Source organism: Suricata suricatta, chromosome 14 (assembly GCF_006229205.1).
Source record: "Suricata suricatta isolate VVHF042 chromosome 14, meerkat_22Aug2017_6uvM2_HiC, whole genome shotgun sequence".
Lineage (NCBI taxonomy): Eukaryota > Metazoa > Chordata > Mammalia > Carnivora > Herpestidae > Suricata > Suricata suricatta.
The window spans coordinates 78991407-79011459 of record NC_043713.1 but is presented as its reverse complement, the minus strand read 5'-3'; the positions used below and the strand labels follow the sequence as shown (position 1 = coordinate 79011459).

General features: G+C 58.7%; 1 protein-coding gene across 1 annotated transcript in view; it reads right to left on the bottom strand.

Annotated features, from left to right (window-relative positions):
- Positions 1 to 20053, bottom strand: part of RBM19 (RNA binding motif protein 19) — a 114587-nt gene that overhangs the window by 73606 nt on the left and 20928 nt on the right. Inside the window, exons 15-21 of the mRNA XM_029922255.1 lie at positions 18900 to 19100; positions 17561 to 17690; positions 9562 to 9740; positions 8869 to 8929; positions 5587 to 5666; positions 3082 to 3137; positions 898 to 1014 (exon numbers count right to left, since the gene is read on the bottom strand). Coding sequence (XP_029778115.1) covers positions 898 to 1014; positions 3082 to 3137; positions 5587 to 5666; positions 8869 to 8929; positions 9562 to 9740; positions 17561 to 17690; positions 18900 to 19100 — 824 coding nt within the window. The remainder of the gene's footprint in view (positions 1 to 897; positions 1015 to 3081; positions 3138 to 5586; positions 5667 to 8868; positions 8930 to 9561; positions 9741 to 17560; positions 17691 to 18899; positions 19101 to 20053) is intronic.

The following is a 20053-nucleotide window of genomic DNA, read 5'->3' as shown; positions in this document are numbered from 1 at the left end:
CAGGGACACAGCTCTCCGATTCTGCAGGCCGGGGAGCCCCGGTGAGCCGTTCCATCTGCCGTTCCTTTCTGAGGATGACACTGTCTCGCTCTGGGCCACCCACACCTGTTCCGCCCTTTCATGAAACGAGGAACGGTGTGATGCATTAGCACAGGGGCTGCAAAGCGGTGGCCCCTGGGCTCTATCCGGCCACAGGCAGGCTTTGTCCTGCACCGTTTGTATCTCAGAAAGCCCGCTAGTTGCCAACTTACGGCCCCTGAAAATCTAGAACGCCAGTTTTTCTTGCAGAACATAGGGAAACCGATCTGATTAAATCTGCCTTCCTGCTGTCAGTGCCCCCTGCCCCGCCCCCGGCCTGTCTTTCCAGGTCCCAGTGCCCCCATGCTGACATCTGCTGCTGAGCCACCCTATCTATGCAGGGGACTCATCCTTCTTCCAAAACGGCCTCTCTCCACAGAAAGCAACGTGGACGGGGTGCGCAGCCCTGGCTGGACAGTAGGACCCCTAGGCCCCGCCCCTGACCAACAGAATCTAACTCCGAGGAGAAGGAGGCGGGGGGCCCTGAGCACAGGTATGTTTATAAAAGTCACCAGGTGACTGGAAAATGCCAGAGGCGGAGAACCAGTGGCTAAAACCAGAGGAATGACTTGTGTGGAAGAATTTCAGACACAGGTGAGCCCGGGCCACCTGGGCTACGCTCTCTTTTTGTGTCACCTCTGGAGGAGGAGGCCTGGCTGTTTCCAGCCTTCTCGGCACAGTGCTCACGGTGCGTGAGTTCAAGGGCGATAAATCAAAGGCAGCCAGAAGATGACCTTTGCAAGACCATTGGGCTGGCCTATGAAAGACCCGCAGGCCGCTGTCCAAGGCTCCGGCAGCCCCCACCCCACCCCTGCTCACCTGAAGAGCTCTCGGATCTCCCGCCTGTCGGCCTGGAAGGGGATGTTGCGCACCAGAATCTTCGAGGTCGTCTGTTTTCTGGGAACTTGTTTCTTCCGTGCGGATGTCAGTGCTGGCCTGGACGGGTGGGGAAAAGGATTCGGGTTATGTGGAGTGTGGGCGGCTGCTGGCCTACACTGACCCCCTCGCCCATGCTCTAGGCAGGTCTGCGCCATCGGTAGGAGACAGAAGCAACGGTGACTTCTGAGACGTGGTCATAAAAGACACGGCTGCTTCCTTCCTGCTGTCCCTTGATCACTCGCTCTGGAGAATGGGCTGTGCTGCTGCAGAGACCCTCGTGCAATCCCAGGGTGAGGCCAGCTGAGGAACTGAGGTCTCCTGCCAGCAGCCGTGTGAGGGCGCCATTTTGGAAGTGGATCCTTTAGCCCCAGGGGAGCCTTCAGATGAGACCGCAGCCCTGACCAACATCCTCACTGTAACCTCCTGAGAGACCTGGAGACAGGCCCCGCTAACCTGCTCCAAGCTCCTGACTTGGGAAGCTGAGATAAGCAATGTTTGCTGTTTTTAGCTGCTTGGGAGGCTCTGTAACACAGCAGTAGATAACTACCACACCCGTACTCCCCTCCTTTATGTGTTCACATGCCGCACGAGCAAGTGGCTGACATACTGGGCAGCACAGATGTAGAACGTGATATAAGAATCCCACCACTGTAGAAGGTTCTATCAACCCCCCTGGCCTAGAACATGAACGCCACAAGGAAACCCCATTCCTGGCATGTGGGCAGAGCATCTGGTGCACAGTGGGCTTTCTAGAAATTTTTTTGTTGAATAAAAGGACGACTAAATCAACACCAGCTAGGGACTGAAAGCTCGAGAGGTGGCTTCAGCTTGGCTCCCTGGAGACGGAGCAGAACAGACAGATCGCCACTGCTGGCTGAGTACTCATGGGCGAGGCATGTTCTGGACGCTTCGTGCACAACCCCCAGCAAGCACGTATTACTTCACAGGCAAAGTCAGCCGCCCAAGGTCACGTGCTCCCGGATGAGAGCCCAAGGCTATGGGGCTCCACGCCTGGACTCCCACCCTCGCATCACAGCCCAGGAGCCCTCCCCACACCAGGCCTCTCCTCCCTGAGGGCACGCACATGGCATAGGCCGGGTGGGCGAACAATGCCAGAGGTGGCCTAGAGCTGGATTCACGAGGAGCACAGAAAACACAGAAGGAAGTAAAAGTAATAGCTCAAGGCCAAGGCACCGACGGCCAACCTGCTCAACGACCACACCGATGCCCAACTTGCTGAAAACTACCAAAGAGGCATCTCAGGCCAGCCCTAGGGCTGGTAGAGGCGGTTACTTCATCACCCAGGGCTGGTAGATGATCGTGACAATGAGACAATAATAATGCTTGCACTGGCAGTTCGGAGTACGTCAGGTGTATCAGCTCGTTCAGATGTATAAGCGCATAGAAGGAGAGAACACAACTAAAGTCTTAGGGGGCATCTAGGGGGCTCAGTGGGCTGAGCATCCAACTTCAGCTTCGGTCATGATCTCACGACTCGTGGGTTTGAGCCCCGCGTCAGGCTCTGTGCTGCCAGCCTGCTGGCGACGAGCCTGCTTCAGGGCCTCTGTCCCCCTCTCTGTCCCTAACCCACCTGTGCTCTACCCCAAAAAATTAATATTAAGAAAAAAACCAAAACACTACTTCAGGAAACTGGTCACTGGGCAGAATGGTCTGCCTCCAACTCTAACACCTACTGAATCTCTTTCAAATTAACAGGGGGCTATCTCTGGGCTATTGCTGTCCAGCTCCGGGAAAGAGAGCCCTATAAAAGCGGACGTCAAGGTTTTATCGCCTCTGTGGTTCGTTCAAAGCACCAGCAACAGGCAATTCCTCGTTGGTTTATTTATAACACCAGGACGGGCAGAATGTGCTGGTTTCTCCTGCTCTTGCTCCTTTTGTTACAATAAATGTGCATTACACGTTTATTTAAGGGGCTGGAGTGGTCCCCGTCCATCACAGAAACGGGCCTCGGAGTTGGCAAATGGGACACCACCTTAATTAGGATGAGGCTCCCAGAGGGTGAGGGGTTGGGTGCGGGGACGTTAAGGGGCCGTGACACACCTGCTGGGCTACCAGCACCAGAACAGAAAGGACGAGAGCAGAGAGGGGGCCCTGGAGACTCACTTGGTGGCTCGTTCTGAGATCTTCACTTCCAGCTTGTGGCCGTCCACGATGTGACCCTAAGAGAGAAGACCACACAGCTTGTCACTCGGTCTTCCAGAGCTGCCCACCCACACTGCTGCTCCCCAGCAGAGCCGGCGTCAGTGGAGAGGAAAGGACACTTCAGAGCGGGGACAGTTCCCAGGCAGTGGGGCCAGCTGGAATCAAGGGCAGGGAAGAGCTTCTGGAAATGGCTCACGCCGAGCCCAGGAAGCAGCTGGTGGTCACGGAGACCCAGGCTTCCAATGTCCTTGTGAGCCGTGCGTGGGCCTCGACCTTTATGCCACTCAAGGGGCACAGAATTTTCCATCCTTTGTAAGCGTTTTTAGGCCACGTAAGCCCTCCGGTCCGGCTTGTGGACAGAGTTCAGGCTAGACTGTGTGCTTAAAAAAAAAAAAATTTCTAAACCACAGAGGAGTTGCAGACAAAGCTGGGCTCTCACGTGGGTCCCTAAAGGCAAAACTGGCGTCTTAGCAAAATTACTCTCGAAAATCTCTTAAGTCTCCCATAAAATACAGCAGGGGTAGTTTTGTGAAAGCAATTCTTTGTAGCGGTATGCACACGTGTCCGCACGTGGGGAGGAACAGGACGTAACACACGCAAGGGGGAGCTTGACAGAACCTTGTGTTGGGTGGCAGAGAACGGAGCCCGAGGCATGCAGAGCGGAAACCCAGTTAAATGCCCCCACCGCACGGGATGACGGAGTTGGACTTTGAAGTGTCTCTTTAAAAAACAACCTACATATCAAACACCAGAGACTCGTCGACCCGAGGGAGTAACTGGCTCAAGACAAGGAGCGGCTGCCCTTCACACGGGGGGCGGGGGGCCCCAGTTTGGCTCTGGGAGATGCCATGTTCCCCCCGCCCCTCCCCCGCCCCTTGGCCCCCCACAGCGTCTGAGTCTGCAGCCCTGGTAGATAGCGGAGCTTTCCAAGAGAGCGGAGGCCCCAGAGGCGTCCCCATCATCCTACCAAAGCCAGCTCAGCCCTTCCTGAAGCTGCCCCGAGCCAAGGGCAAGGTCATCAAAATTCTACAAGAACAATCATATGGGCTAAGTGCCTGGTTACGTTTCCTATACTCCCAGGGCCTCTCCCCTGCGCAGGAAGTACTGCTGGGACAGGGAGGTGGCCCCATCTGGGCGCCCTTTCCACCCTGAGAACAGCCCAGCCCGGCCTGGGGGCGCCTGTCAGAGAGGATGAGAGCCGGGGTCAGGCGTGCGCGGACGCCCATGCACTGGGCCCGATTCGGCTCTGTTTTACCTTCACACCGCCTGGCCTTAGGCCAGGGCACACAGACACAGGACATTCTGAATATGATGGCTTAGAAGGGTCCCTGGAGCCCCTAAAGCCCCTGCAGGGACTTGGGTCTAGAAGCCTGACCTAGCGGCATGACTAGGAGCACTCTGCCTTCGGACAGCACCAGGTGTGTGGGAGGGCACCCTGTCTGCCGGTGGCCACCAAAGGGCCTGGGGCGTGGGGCATCGGGGAAGAGTGTGGGGCATGCAGTCTCGGGCAGAGGCCTGCCTCCCTCGGGGGAGGAGCCAATTGCCAGCCGCGTGGCGCCCCCGCAGCCCCAGCTCACTCCCCTCCTGCCACCAGGCACCCTGGTCTGATCCTGGACCACGGGCCCAGCAGGACGTCCCCATTCTACGTGGAGTCCATGTGCTAACACCTGGGACTTTGGTCCCCTTGTCCTCACCTTCACTGCCTCCACCGGGGCCCAGGCCAACACCCTTGCCTGCCTGGACGACTCCGTGGTTTCTCACCAGCCCCACTGTGACCTGCTCTCTGCCCAGCAGCTGGGGACACTGTCCAGAAGCATAAAGCAGTCCCTTCCCCAGTGTGCTCCAGGCCTTCTGACGGAATCTCACTGCCTTTCCACCGTACTCCACAGTCCTTAAAAGGGTGACAACATCTGCGTCCACACACCGTCTGCCTCTCAAACATACTAGGCTCACTCCTTCCCCAGAGGCCCTGCCTCAGACCCTTTGCACATGCTGTTTCTCCCTCCTAGACTGCTTTCCCTCTAGATCTTTGAGTAGCAGACTCCTTCTTGTCAACTAGTGATCAGCTCAGTGGCACCTCCTCGGAGAGGCCTCCCTGACCACACAGCATAGAGCCACCCTCCTTGCCCATCACGATGCCTGCTGTATTTCCATCCAAGCACTTCTCGTGACCTGGTCTTGGGTATTTATTCAGAGATCTGCTCTGCCAGCCACCCCCCAGACCTGGCATGGAGCTGTGGGTTCACGAATGCGCTGCAGTGACCAGAGTGCCAAAGAAGGTTCTTAATCTTTCTGGGCTGCGCTGCCCTGGAGAACTGGAGGAAGCGAGGGGCCCAAGGTAATACGAATGCACCCACATTCCCGCTCAGTTTCAGGAGTGCTGACGGGCCGGACCTCCCATCCCCACCCCATGGCCCCCTGCCTCCCCAGCGCCTCCACGGGCCTCGGCCCAAATCCCCCGCTTACCTGGAGCTGCTTGAGGGCTTTCTGGGCCTGCTCCGGCTTCCTGTATTCCACGAACCCAAACCCCATGGACAGCAGCTCTCCTAAAGGAGAGGCAGGAAGAGAGGTGAGGTGGGCGAGCAGGAAGGCAAAGGGGCAGCGCGAGCCCAAGCTCGAGGGCTCCACGGGCCCCAGCCGCCCGCTCTGCTCTTCTCATACCCCTCTGCGTTCTCAACAAGATTTCAGCTCCTCGCTTGCCGCATATTACCAGTCGTCTTGAAGAATCAGCCAACAAAGTTACAGAGCCGTCAGCTGAGGCCCAGCCGACTGTTAATTAACAGATGATTGACACGATAATTAACTTCGTAATAGAATTCCCCCTCTGGGAGAGCGCGCGACGAACGGGGATGACCATCGCTGTGACAGACTGCACGGCCCCTACCTGGGTAGTCCCCTGCTCCCACACACCATGCGCAAGACGAGTGTACGCAGGAGGGTCAAAGGTGCCAGAGGCTTACTCCTCACGGGTTTTCTGACCATCCAATCACAGCTGGTCCTGGGTTTCAGGTACCAAGTTCAGACAGGAACTACTTGGACCTATCTGGTCCCCCACTTGTAGGCAGTGAGGAGCAAGGGTTCAGAGAGCGAGGGAGAGCGCAAAGGTTTGTCGGAAGCATTTGCTTCCTGACGTTGGACAGCTCGCGTTAGGTGCCATGTGTGATGCGGGCGGTGGGGGAGGGATGTTACAGGGCATCTGGTTCCAGCTTGTCCTGGGTCACAGCGTGGGACCCAGGCCTCTTCCCCACGTCACACAGGTTCAGTCATTTTTTCACGGTTGAACTCGGAGTACTGGCTCGAATCTGATGGGTCCAAACGAAGGTCAAGGTTCGGCCCTTTCGAGCTGCTCAACGGTCCCTCCTTGGCATCTGCCATGTTGCTGGTAGGACCCCGCACCTCCCATGTGCACTGCTGGCCTGTGTTCCCATGTGCAGCCCCGTGCGAGTGAGGCCCCAGCGAAGCAGTAAACCCCGTGAACTGTCCAAACGTGGCTCCATGGGCCACAGTCTCTGCCTGCGCCGCGGGTTGCCAGCCAGCGCCACCCTGTGACAGCCTTGGCCACCAGGAAGCCGTCCCTGGGCGATTCCAGGCTGTGGGCAGTCAGCGGGGTCTGTGTACACAGGATATTCGGGAAGCGCGCAAGAGTGTGTGAAAGGCAACTCCAGAAAGTCAACTTCGTCACCCAATCCCCGACGCCATGCGGACCCACGCTCTGCCCTGCCCTGCCCTGGGAGGCTGACCTCCACAGGCCGCACTCCCTGGGCTCCCTGACCTTCTGGCTTCCTGTGGGGTCTAGCGAGCGAGGCCCTGAGCGGAGACTGGCGGGTGGAGGAGGAGGTGGGGGAGCAGGCTCCTCCCACACGCCCCACAGCCTCTGTGACTGGTGACACCACTTCCTCCCGGCCCCCGGGGCTCCTCCCCCTGCCTCAACATCCCCGTGGGGGCCTTGCAAGCAGCCCTCACCATCATGTTTAGGGCCCTGTCATCACAAATGTCTCCCCAACGGCCCGCCAGGTGTGCTTTCCTCGGCCTCCTGCAGCCCTCCCTGGCACACACGTGGGAGGGTCCCCTCAAACTGTGGCGGCAGAGCCCCGGCGAGCAGAGCTCTCCCACACGGGCTCTCAACGCGGAGAGACCAGGCAACTGTTCCCAACGCACGCTCAGGAGTGATCCTGAGGGGCAAACATGGGGCAGGTTCCACCGAGTCTGGCTGTGGGAGGGGCACGGTGACACCACAGCTTGTGGGGATGGCCCCGGGGGGAGCCGGGGGCAGCTCTGCCAGCCCAGCTCACAGCCTGGATGTCAGGGGTCACCTCTGCTCCCGAAGCCCCTGCGACTGAGCCTTCATATCGCTTCCTTGGTGCTAGCTGTCCTCTCACACCCCAAGCCCTGTGCCTCTGGGGACAGGATGTCCCAGTCTGAGCTGGGTCCCCTGCAAATTGCTATGTTGAAATCCTAAGCCCCAGAATCTCAGAATGTGACCTTATTTGGAGAAGGGCTCTTTTATGGAGACGATCAAGTTAAAAACGAGGGCACTGGGTGTGACCGGTGCCCGTACAGAAGGTGGGGGCATCTGGACACAGGACAGGCTCAGGCACGGGCAGCATGAAGTGTGAAGGCCCCATGAGTGTGAAGACTACCACCGACGGGCCAGGGGGCAAGGCTGCAGCACGCTCTCCCCTCACAGCCCCCCGAGGGGCCAATCTGCTAAAACCCCGACCTTGGACATCCGGCCTCCAGAACTGGGGGGTAACTCACTCGTGTGCCACGTGGCTGCTTAAAACCTTGCTGCCATGTCCCGCCCCGCCCCCTCGGTCCTGGGGAAAAGCCCAGACTCCTCTGCAGGGCACTAAAGCCATCCATCCTGGGACCTGGGACCGGCCCGCCTCTCTAAGTGCACCTGTGTGCTCCTCAACACACTCGGGGACGGCGCCCAGCACGGGAGCCCCTCCTGCCTCCTCCCTCTGTACATGTGCTCTGGCTGGTGGCCGCTGTCCCCATCCGCCGGCTGCCCGCTGACGTGCGTACACCTGTGCTTGGCCCCAGTCCCCCTTCCCCCTACGCTGCACCCACCAGCTCATCGGTGCCTCAGGTCACAGCTCTGCCTGACTCATGTGGGGTCCCTGTAAATCCTGCCAAACGGAAGGGATGGGGACTGAACGGCTGTGACAAAGGAAGGAGGAAGGACAGGTGGCCTGTCCGTCATGCACAGGGAGCCGGGGCTGGAGAAGAGACAAGCAGGGAACAAGGGTCCCGAGACAACAGCCGAGGCCTAACGGGGAGATAAGGCGGTGTCTGCCAGCCACAGGCACCCACAGGCGGGGGAGGGGAGGTTAATGGCTTGGAGGAAGGTTCCAGAAGTTCTACGTCTGGGTTGTTTCTCTTGGAAGCAAAGAGAGAAAGCCCAAGATTGGCCTCTTCCTGCTGCCTCTAGGAAACTCCCAGAGCCCAGAGGTTCTGGGAAGAGGGAGAGGCTTCCGCTACTGGACAGAGTCCACACTGGTGGCCCATCACAGGTTCTGAAACCACAGGCCAGTCCAAGGCAGCAAAGAACCTGATGTGCACGGCTGCCTCCATGGGAGGCCAGGAGCCCCCCGGGACGGGGAGGAGGGCTCACTTTAGGCGGGACGCCGGGAGCCTGAGGGGGACAACGCTTCAGACCAGAAGAGCGGCGGTACCCTGCCCCCCACCCAAAGCGACAGGTTCTTCTGGAACCATCCCTTCTGGCTGCAGCATTGTCAGAAGCACCTGTTCTGTTCTTCTTCCTGGAAACAGAGCAGCTCTTCACCACACCCGCCTTGGAAAACACCTGTGAAGGAAGGGCAGTGTGTATCAGCGGCATTTCCCGGCCAGTCCTGCAACCAGCATGGGCACCCCCTGAAGGACGAAGTCCACGTACGTGACCACGGGCCCCGGGAGGGCTGGGGTTCCTGCCCAGCTCGTGCGCAAGGGGCAGACATTCACAGACTCTCCTGATCCAAGCAAGTGTCAGGCGCTCAGATGAGCTAATTTGTCCCAATCGGGTCTCTAAACCCCTCAGGAAGGTTCTCCAGACACCCCTGTTTTACAGATGAGGAAATTGAGGCACAGATAGGCTAAAGGGCTCACCAGGGTTGCACTGTGAGCACCGGGATCCACATCCAGGCAGTCTGACCCATAACTGGGGGCAACGCAAGGAGAGGCCTCTAGGCGGCTCGCTGGCCTCCTGGCCCCCCTGACATGCCCCCTCCCGTGTATGTGTGTATGTGGGTGCCCCTCCCAGCCCCCAGGCTGGTCCGGCCCCCCGGGCGAGGGTCCCCCGCTGAGAGGTCTGTGGGCCAGGCCACAGGCACGTCAGGTGGGCGGCGGCGGGCTGTGAGACCCGCACCGCACGAGCCACGTGCACAGACAGACCGGCCTCCCCGGCCCACGACCCCTGCCCTGTTCGTGGCTGTCACTCACCTCCTTCAGGGTCTCCTCAGTGGTGCTGAAGTTGAGATTTTTAATGAATAGAGTGCACCCGGGGAGGCTCTCTTCCTCCTCCTCCTCCTCTTCTTCCTCCTCCTCTTCCACTTTGGCTGGAGCATCCTCAGCTCCTCCCTCTGTTGGCTTTTCACCTTCTGGGGTCCCGTCATCTGGCACTGGGTCCCCCCGCAAAAAAACAAATCCATTAAATGGGAAACCCATTAAATGTCTAAGCCCCAGGGCCTAAAGCACAGAGCCCGCTAGGTCAGAGAGGTTCTGCCTCTGCGCGGGCCGCGTCAGGAAGGGGCCCCGATTCCCAGCTTGCGCTGGGTTCTAGCAACTCTTAGGGGGCTGGGGGAGGACCGGGAAGGGGCAAGGCTGTCCTGCCTCCTGTGTCTGTTTTAAACAGAAAGGCGGGGCACTGGGATGGCTCGGTTAGTTGAGCGTCTGACTCTTGATTTCAGCTCAGGCAATGATCACACGGTTCATGAGTTTGAGCCCCGCATCCGGCTCTATGCTGACAGTACCGGGGTCTGCTTGGGATTCTCTCTCTCCCTCTCTCTCTGCCCCTTCATCGCCAGCTCTCTCTGTCTCTCAAAATAAAGTTAAATAAAAACGTAATGAGAAAGGAATACGAAACACAGACCAAAAGTCTGAGCCCTGGACTACCTCACGCTAATTTAAATTTCAGGACAAACTATTACCTGAGCAGTTTTACTGAATCACAAACCTCAAGACGGCTCTAAGCAAGCTCCCAGACTAAAACACGACTCAAAACTTCTGGAAAAATTACACAGTACAGAATAGGAGCAAAACTTAGAACCCTCTAAATATCCCACGAACTTAAGAGATGTTACACTGAATTAAAGTTCCCAATCTACATAACTTCGGGAAGCCGTACATATTGAGGACATCTTCACACGACAACATAAATTCAGAGTTACGCCAAACAATGAAAAATTAAAACAACAAAACAAACCACTCAGTACTCATAAATGGGACACTAGCAACAGTGCCACCAAAGGCTGGGTTGATACATGTTCATTAAAAATGACGTTTGCAGGGGCGCCTGGGTGGCCCAGTCAGTTAAGCATTTGACGTTGGCTCAGGTCATGATCTCACAGTTTGTGGGTTCGAGCCCCGTATCAGGCTCTGTGCTGACAGCTCAGAGCCTGGAGCCTGCCTTCAGATTCTGTGTCTCCCTCTCTCTCTCTCTGCCCTCCCCTGCTCACACTGTCTCTCTGTCTCTGTCTCTCAAAAACAAATAAACATTAAAAAAGAAAAATGATAAAAAGCTGACGTGTGTGAAGAACGTGTAATGACACAGAACGACGCTGAGGACATAAAAATCATGAGAGAAACAGACGTAGAACGGTACACAGCGCGGCTCATCGAGTCTGTGCACTGTGTCGGGGGCACACGCACAGGGAGGCAGCGCTGGAGGGAATGCGGATGTGCCCGGGCGTTTCTGGGGAAAGGCTCACAGAGGGCAGTTGTTTCTGGCCCCCCGGCCCTCTTGCCACGCGTACTTGGAAGGAACAGCATTTCAGGAGGAGGGAAGAGCAAACATGAAGTGTGCTGTGCAGACGGGTGCGGGGGGCTGCAGCACAGGGTCACCCCGGGGCCGACAGAAGCCCCAGGACTTGGAGAACAGCATTGTGACCTCTCAGAAGTCCTGCCGGGAGGCGGCGTGTCCAGTGCGGTTCTACCTCCCTGAGTCACGCCATCAGGGTCCAGGGTCACATCCCACCTCCGCCTATGAGCCTCTGCAGCTTCTCCTCAGGGCGGTTTCCTGGGGAGACCGCACCCCATCCCGCAGGCCCTTCGAAGCAGTCACGAGGTGGCGCCCTGGCACCCGCGTGCCTCTGGGCAGATGGCCTGGACCCCGGGCAGGCGGCAGTGCGTGCCGGCTCCGGGCTGCAGACACAGCCCTCTCCTCCCGCATGCCTGCCCTCAAGCAATTCGAGCTCCTGGGGGTTCAAGTCCATCCCCTGCACCCTCACGCCAAGTACCCACACTGCCTCGTGTCCATCTCCCCCCGCTTCTGATGCGAGCGTAAGGCCTGCAGGTCCTAATCAAACTTCCGCCGCTTTGTCACAAAACGACCCCTGTAAGCCCGGATGGTGATGGGCGGTGGTGATAATGTCGTCTGTTGAACATCAGGGGCAGCCGGTGCCCCTCGTACTCCCTCGGAGGTGGACCCAGAACCCGGAACCTCACTCCAGGACAAAAAAGGAGGAATCAATGCAAAGGCTCCTCCCCTACCCAAGAAACGAACACAATTTACCCAACAAGGGGCACCATGGTGTGGCCATTTGTACTGTACATTCACGGCTGGGCAAGGTGGGCAAAGTGTTGGTGATGACGGGGAAGCAAAGCTACACAAAGGAGCTCTGGCGTCAGGTTCTGAACAACAGCCTCGACGCAAGCGGGAACCGCGGCCTTCCACTGGGAATGACCTTCCCGCCCCGCTGGCTCCCCTTGCACTCGCCATCTGGGAGATAAAAGCATGGGTGAAGGCGGCCTGATTAGACCCCCCACTGCGCACCAGGCTCTGGGCTCAATGCCCCGGGGGGACTAGCTCATTAATGACCACAGTGGCCACATCACAAAAAGTGGGCGGCCCGTGAAAATGCTGGAGGCTGCTGCATCTGAACCCTAAATCTTAGGGACCTTCAGGTTGGGAGAGCGGTTGGTGGAAGACTAAAGAAATTTTTTTCAAGAGAAAATGGCGGTGGGAACGGCAGTGACCAACAAGGCTCGTGGCCAGCGCGAGGGAGCAGCTCCTCAACTGCGGCCATGAGGGGTCAACTCGGTGTGGTCCCATGTCCACGTCTTCTAAGAGAAGCTGAAAATCTAACTTTCCACAGATGAATCTGTGGTGTTTCAATCTTAGCAACGAACTTGATGGCCCGTGGCTTCTGGGCTAGGCAGCGAGCAACCAGCAGACCAGCCAGCCCACAGGGCCCGTGTGCAAGGCCCCCTGCACAGACCGCCCACCCCTCCCAAGGGCCTAGCATCCAGCCGGGTCCTGGTGCCCCCGGCATGCCAAGCCTCACGAGCACAGCAACTCAGGGGGGCCCAGTGGCTCTGAGCACGGCCAGACCCTGCCCCATCCTGCGCCTGCCCCACAAACAGAAAAGGTTGGAGGCACCCGGCAGGAGCTATGACATCCAGGCTTACGGAGAGCGGAGCTGCGCGTACAGCCGGGACCCATCTCCTCCCTGGGTGCCCCAACTGTTAGTAGGCACCAACAGCCCTGACCCCCGACGTCCAGGAGGAGCGCCCGGCTGGAGATGGAAGACGTGATGAAATGTGGCTGTTCTCCAGCAGCACGGAAGCGTCCATTCTTTCTCAAAACCCCTGTGTCCCCAGCAGCCACCTGCCTGCGCCAGTAAATGCCCGGGATGCTGGGAGAGCCAACAAGACCAGGGCGCGGTCTTGAGATCTGCTGAAAATGGGAGGGGCCTAGAAAAATCAAGAAGGGGGCCCACAGACCAGCCAGGAAGCACTGAGCCGTGGAAAGCACGCAGGCCCTAGGAATGAGTGAGCCGGGCCAGAGTCCCGGCGATGCCATGCACGGGGGCGGGGGCCTGTGTGGCTCGACCACTCCCTCCTCCGCAGCCTCACCTGGAACACGGAGTTAAAGGTGCACTCACGTGCACACCCCCCCCACACTCTGCTCAGCTGTCCGGAAATACAAGTGTCCAGCGCTCCATCCACATGCAGGCTCTCTGGCCCAAGGCACCATTGCCTCTCGTCTAGAGTACTGAGTGTCCTCCCCTCAGAGCACTTTCTGTCCACTCCAGCTCCAGGGGTCCCCAGTCCAGGCCTGGCCACCTGCCGACGGTCCCCTGGGCTCCTCAACTCTAAGCCCTTACTCCGTTCCGAAATTGCCTCATCTGTGCACTTCTCTGTGTCCCCAGCTGTCAGGACAGCTCCTTGGGGATGTAACCACCTCTGACTCAGTCACCACTGCATCCCCAACACTGGGCCCAGAGCAGATGCTCCAAAAATACGTGTGGATGAGGACTGTGTCCAGCACTTGGCACGTGCATAGAACACAGTCGGTCCCTGCAAATGGCGCTTAGTATGACCGAGGGGAGCCGCAGGGTTGCAGTTCAGGGCACAGACCTTGGGGCTGGTGGCTCGGGGGGCATCTGGCTCTCTCCGGCCACATGACCTCCCATAAGTCCCTAAACATCTCTGTGCTTCCTTCTTGTGATCTAAAGCAGGGCGTGACCAGAAGGCACACTCACAGGATGACTTCCGAGCCTGCAGGAGTGGTGCTTGGGCCTATGGTGATCTAGAACAACAGTCTCATGCTCTTAACATCACCCCAAACGCCCACACTGCACACACTGCCCAGCCAGGCCTTGGTGAGAAATCCGGGAGGAAACATCCCAGGCCCCTAACCCTGAGGCCTGAAGCCGAGAGAGCGAGACAAGTGGCCGCAGGGAGCCCGCAGCTCTCTCCCTGCAGGACAGGCGCCTGTGCCACAGCCTGGAGCCTGGGGGACTGTGTCCCCACCGGCCACATCCCTGAGAAGGGCGCCCGCTCCCTAAGCGGCCAGGCCAGGCCCTGCTGTGGCCCATGCCCACATCCAGAGTCCGAGTGCCACGACAGAGAAACCAAAGGTCATTTCTGAAAAACCACGTGTGCTCCAGGCCAGACTGGGGAGACAAAGAGGAGGAGGAAAGACGAGATACTGTGGAACTCAAGCAGATGTTTGCCACCACAATCACCAGGAGCCAGAGAAAGAGGGAAAAGCAGCAAGAAAGGAAGCCAGGCTGGGCCAGAGGGTGGGGGGTGCGCGTGGGGGGGGAGGGGGAAGGATGTAAAAGCAAGGTGGGTTGGAGGGGGCTGGGACAGGCCGGGGAATGTGCCTCCATCTGTAGTTAGCACAATAAAACGCAGTCACGCATCGCCACATGGGGCTTTATTATAATCAGGCCGCAGAATTTACCGTGGCTCCCCCCCACCCCCCCCAGCTCTGGGCGCCGAAGGCTGACAGCGGAGACTGTTATCAGTTGCAAGCAGCTTTCCAGGACCTCCCCCGACTCGGAGCCCTTTATCTGGAGGTGAGGGTCTTGGTTGTGGAGAGATAAAACACGCTGCCCCCCTCCCTCGAGACTGGTACAGGGAGCAGAGGGCTTTGCAGAAAGGAAGGCGGGCTGGAAAAATAAAGGCTCCGTCCACTCCCCTCTCCGCTCCCTTCCTTCACAGCCTGAGAAAATCTAGGGCGTGGGGGCTGGCTGGGTCCCCAAGCAATGGGGATGGGGAGCGGGGAAGCTTCAGGAATAAGGTGGAGGCCCAAGCGAGCGTGGGGGAGGAGCAGATGACAAGGAGAGCACAGGAGGCCAGGAAGAGGGCCACGGATGCGGTTCGTGGAAGAGAAGGAACAGAAAGGGCAGGAGGAGGCACAGGAGGTGGGCTCTGTGGGAATCTGCCTGGTGACTCGGGACCTGGCAGCGCCTGACACCAGTCTAGACGCACGCGGCTTTGCATGTGAAATGGGGCCTGCTGCCGGGCCCCTCCACCGTGCTCCCGGGCCTCCTTTGTGTGAGTCTCGTCAGCCTCGAGAGGCAGGGCCTGCCGGGGGGAGGCTGGCTGGGCGGCTCTCAACATGGCCACACAGGCCTCGGGAAGCGGACTGGGGCTCAAGAGCCGGGCAAAGTCTCCACTCGGGGAGCTCCAGGACGCTTCTGTGCGCGGGGCCCACACCTACTGCTAGTGTGACACCTCAGCCGCCCCCCAACAGCCCTGTCTGTGTCTCCTATCAGGCCTCTCCTGGGGAAGAGGGCCTGTGTCGCACCGACTGGGGTCAGCCCAGCTCAGCCCAGCGCTGCAGAAGCTGGTGCTCGCAGGTGAACGACAGGCCATCCGCTCTGGCTTCTGCTGCAGAATAAACGGGGGTGGAGGAACGGTGATTTACCATACTCTCCGCAAGCTCCTACTGTGTGCCCAAAGCTTGGGACACACAAGCTCCTACTGTGAGGCAGGGGCTTGGGATACACAAACTCCTACTGTGTGCCCAAGACTTGGGACACACAAACTCCTACTGTGTGGCAGGGGCTTGGGACACACAAACTCCTACTGTGTGCCCAGAGCTTGGGACGCAAAGGCCAGGAGGAGCAGCCCCCACCTTTCACAGGAACAGACAGAGGTGCAGAAACCCTTCGTGCACCACTCACTCCATCCACACCCAGTCACGGAGCCAGTCTAGGCCTGGGGCCTCACCAGACACAGGGTCCCCAGCAGTGGGTAAGACAGCCCCGCCTTGCCCCCGTGCTGTGCCATCTGCCCGAGGAGGACACTCAACAAGAAAATGATGAATGAAACGAGTGTTAGAAGAGCAGAGTGGAGGGAGGGCCACGCCAGGAAACATGCAAACGAGTGTGGCCACGTGGCAGCAGTCACCGGGGGAGGCGCCGGCCTCGGTGGTCCTGCCAAGCAGGTAGGAAAGGGGCTCTCGCTCCTGGAAAATCAGCAAGCTTGGAAGGAGGGCTCGCTACAGCCAAAAACTATCAGTCACATTCAGGGTTAGCAAGTGAACTCAAAAGCAGCTGATGATTTTTGGGGTGAGGGCTCGTTAGGTATAAAACATGAGTCCATCACTGGGGGACCTGGGGGGCTCAGTCAGTTGAGCGTCCAACTTCAGATCAGGTCATGATCTCACGGTTTGTGGGTCTGAGCTCTGTGTCGGGCTCTGTGCTGACGGCTCAGAGCGTGAAGCCCCTCCCTGGCCCTCCCCTGCTTGAGCTCTGTCGCTGTCTCTCTCAAAAATAAACATAAAAAAAAATTGACTATGTCACGAGAATTGTTAGGGTTCAAAGGGAACCCTAATCCAATGTGTAGACAAAGCAAACTCAGCAACAGGGGCTGGGAAGGGCTTCGGAAGGTTCTTCGTACCAACGATCAGTAACCCTGCTGACCAGGAGGATCCCAGAGCCTCGAACAGAGACTGCGGAACGGCCCTTCCAGATCAGAACAGAAATGCCACCCCAGCGGCTCCGAGCGCCAGGTGCTGACGAGGCTGGTCCTGAAGACAGCTCCACGGACTCATGACACATGCAGACAGCCCCACGTGGGGGGCAGGTACGAATCAAAGGGATGTTCTTCAACCTGAGAACTCCACTCCCCCCGTTTCTGCTGTGCGAAAGCCTCTCTGGGAATGAGGGAGATGGCAGATGGGGGACTTAGTTTTTTAATTCCCGTTGTGATAAACAGGCAACCCCTTGGGGGTGGGTTTGGAAGTGGGGGACACTGCTGGATAACAGGACCGCTGGCCCTCTTCAGAACTCTTCTTAAGGGCTTCGATTCTAGGGTGTGGTCGCGGTCCCCGTGGGTGCTTCTCCCCTTCTGGGGGGCATCTAGGGAACACCTAGGGGGTGCAGGTGGTGTTTCAGGTTGTCATGAGCATTGGGGGCTCTGACGTGGGCGGAGTCTGGGGAGGCAAAATGCCTTGCAACTTGCACAACAGTCCCGACAAGGAAGAACCGTGCTGTCTCCACGCCGATGGTGCTCTGCCCGCCCCCCGAGTGTGAGGCGCTGGCTGGGGGTGGGCCACCTGTCACTGCCCCAGCGCCCCTGCCCTTTCCTGCCCTTGCAATGGTTGGTGGCCGTGGGCACCATGCTGCTCTACGGACCTGGAGAGTAAGCCTCCCCCGGCGGTGGGCCTCCCCCGCCTGGCCAGTGCATAAAATGAGGTTGTTTTCAGCTGCTCTGTTCCAAATCCCTCTGGTAGGTTCTATGGGTCTTTTTCAACCTTTAATCGACACATGGAAACGTTGGCTACGCTACGCCACACCTGTACCTTCTACATTCTATCTTTTTAAGGACATTTTACATGCCTGTGAAATCCAAGAATCCGAGACGCACTGTCTCCAGGATGAATAAAGAACTTTACACCAAATGTCTGATAAACTTGAGTGCGGCACCCCCACACCACCCCCACTGGCCTGCTGCCCCAGGACACCCCGATCTCGGTTCTTACAGGTTTCTGGCTCCACCGCATCCTTTCCTGCAGGTCCTGCTGGTGGGTCTTGGGGTTCCTTCTTCTGCGGGGCTGAGCTGGAGAACACGCCCACCGGAGCCCACTCCAGATACAGGGGGACGTGGTGAAACTGCAGGAGACGGGACAGGGGAGGGGCTCAGCTCCCTCTGCAGAGGAAGGGCCTGAGGCTCAGAGAGTATGGGCAACTCACCCCGGGGGAACGGAGCTAAAAGGGAGCAGCAGAGCCTGGAGCCTTCTGTGCCCCCCAATCCCTGAGAGCAGCACGGGGCCCTTGGCTGCAGCCCAGGGCTCAGGGAGGAGGCCCGAGTATCTGCTGTCACAGGGCACGTTTGGGGCTCCTTGTGACTTCTCTGACCAGGGAACAGAGGGGAGGGGACCACCGGTAAAGCAGAGCCCTTCGGGATGAAGTAGATGAGGACCGTCAGAAACCCACGTTCTCTCCTCGCTGCCGATGCCACAGGCAATGCGTGTACGTGTGTGTGTGTGTGTGTGTGTGTGTGTGTGTGTGTGTGTGTGTGTACACGGTTTTTCTCTTTAAATAGAGGATAAACCAGACACTGAGAGGTAGTCCGCACAGCGCTAAAGTGCCTGGAATCAGAAGCTACTCGCAGTGGGCTGAATGGGTGGCGCCCCTACAAGATGCGTCCGCATCTGGAGCCCCAGGACCCGTGAACGAGGCCTTGTTTGGAAAAACGCTCTTTGCAAATACCGCTTAGGTAAAGGATCCCGAGATGAGCGCATCCGGGTTACCGGGCTGGGCCCTGGATCCACGGACAAGTGTCCTCCTAAGAGAGAGGCGGAGGGGTCTGGGACAGAGGAGGTGGCCACGTGAAGACAGAGGCCGGGAGTGGAGGGACACGTGGTGCCACCGGTGGCTGGCAGGGGCAGACGCAGGGAAGGGCGCTCCGGAGACAAGTGGATTTCAGACCTCTGGCCCCCACGACGGCCCGGTTCTGCTGTTTGAAGCCACTGCGTTTGCGGCCATTTGTAACGGAAGCCACAAGAGACTAAAGCGCTATGACAGATGTGCATGTACACGTAACGCTGCTTCTGCTTCTCTCAGAAACGGGAGACAGGCCACTTATAGGAGGGGCTTTGAACTTATCACGAGTACGAGAAGCCAGGAGCTCCCAGAATGACAGTTCCGAGTCACCGGGGGAGGCAAACCGAAGAAAGCAAGCCAGAGACGGGCAAGGAGCCATGGCCACGCTTTCCAGGGGTTGTTGAGGGCATCCCTCCCGTGTCCCCCCACGCTGCAGTGTTCTCGGGGCGGGGACGGTGCTCAGAGCCGGTGTGCGGACGGCCCCTCGGCCCCTACCTTGGAGTAGGCCAGATGTCGGAAGGCCCTGCGGGCCTCCAGCGGCTCCAGGAACTCCACGATGGCCGTGACGCCGCCCTCGGGCAGCAGCACGCGGCCCAGGCTGCCGAAGCGGCCGAAGGTCTCCCGCAGCTCAGCTGCCAGGGTGCCTGCTGGAAGGTTCTTCACCAGAATTACAGTCTTGCTTCGCTCGGCTGCGGCCTGAGGGGCAGGCAAGAAGCATCCATGGGGCCACAGGCGGAAGAGCCCCCAGCCCGACACCGGCACCCATCTGTGGCTGGCTCTGCACGGGGCACCCCTCTGTGACCTCAGGTGCCAGGCGCTTGGGGGGCAAGCCCCCCGAGACCCCGCTCTCTGGGCACGCAGCTCCAGGGGCAGCTCTGGGGAGAGAATGGGGGGAGGGCTCCACCCTGGAGCCTGGCTCAAATCTCAGCCCCTCCCTTTCTGACAATGCCTGACCACAGCTCTCTCTGGACCTTCCAGAGTGTTCTGCCCAGCCTGCCAATGGCCAGGATGTGCATCTCGGTGCCCAGCGCCTTTTCCTAGAACTGCAGACACCACACATGGGGCAGGCAGGAAGGGCCGAGGGGTGAACACCCAGGGAGCTGCCTACGGCTCTCAGGAGTTCACCGCCCCCCCCAGCCCGCACCGCCCCCGTCCTCTGGGCAGGACAAGTGTGAGGGGCGAGCTGGGCAGCTTTCTCCCAGAGAACACTCAGCCCCTCGCAGTGCCAGCCGTTCCCGTAATAAGCACCTCCTCCCACTAATCTCCATTCTCTGGACCTTGCTCACCAGTGTCTTCTGTGCTGCCCAGTAAACCTCATGCATGTGAACCTGTCTCAGAGTCTGCTCTCGGGAGAAGACACTAGCTACACAGCCCTGAGAGCTGTACTGGACCCTCCTTCAGCCCCTCACGGAACGTTAAGGGCTCAGTGCCCAATTCCCGGGACCCCTGCAGGGACAGATTTAATTTCGCACCGCACGTGCACTACAGACACGTCAGCGGTTACTAAGTTGTTGAAAAGCAACAGGGGAGGAGCGTAACAGAGCCGCGATATAATGGAAAAACTCCAGGCATTTGGAGTATGTGAGCACGAGTCTCAGTTTGGCCACAAACCTAACTGGAAACCTTGGGTCAGTTGCTTTCTCTCTGGC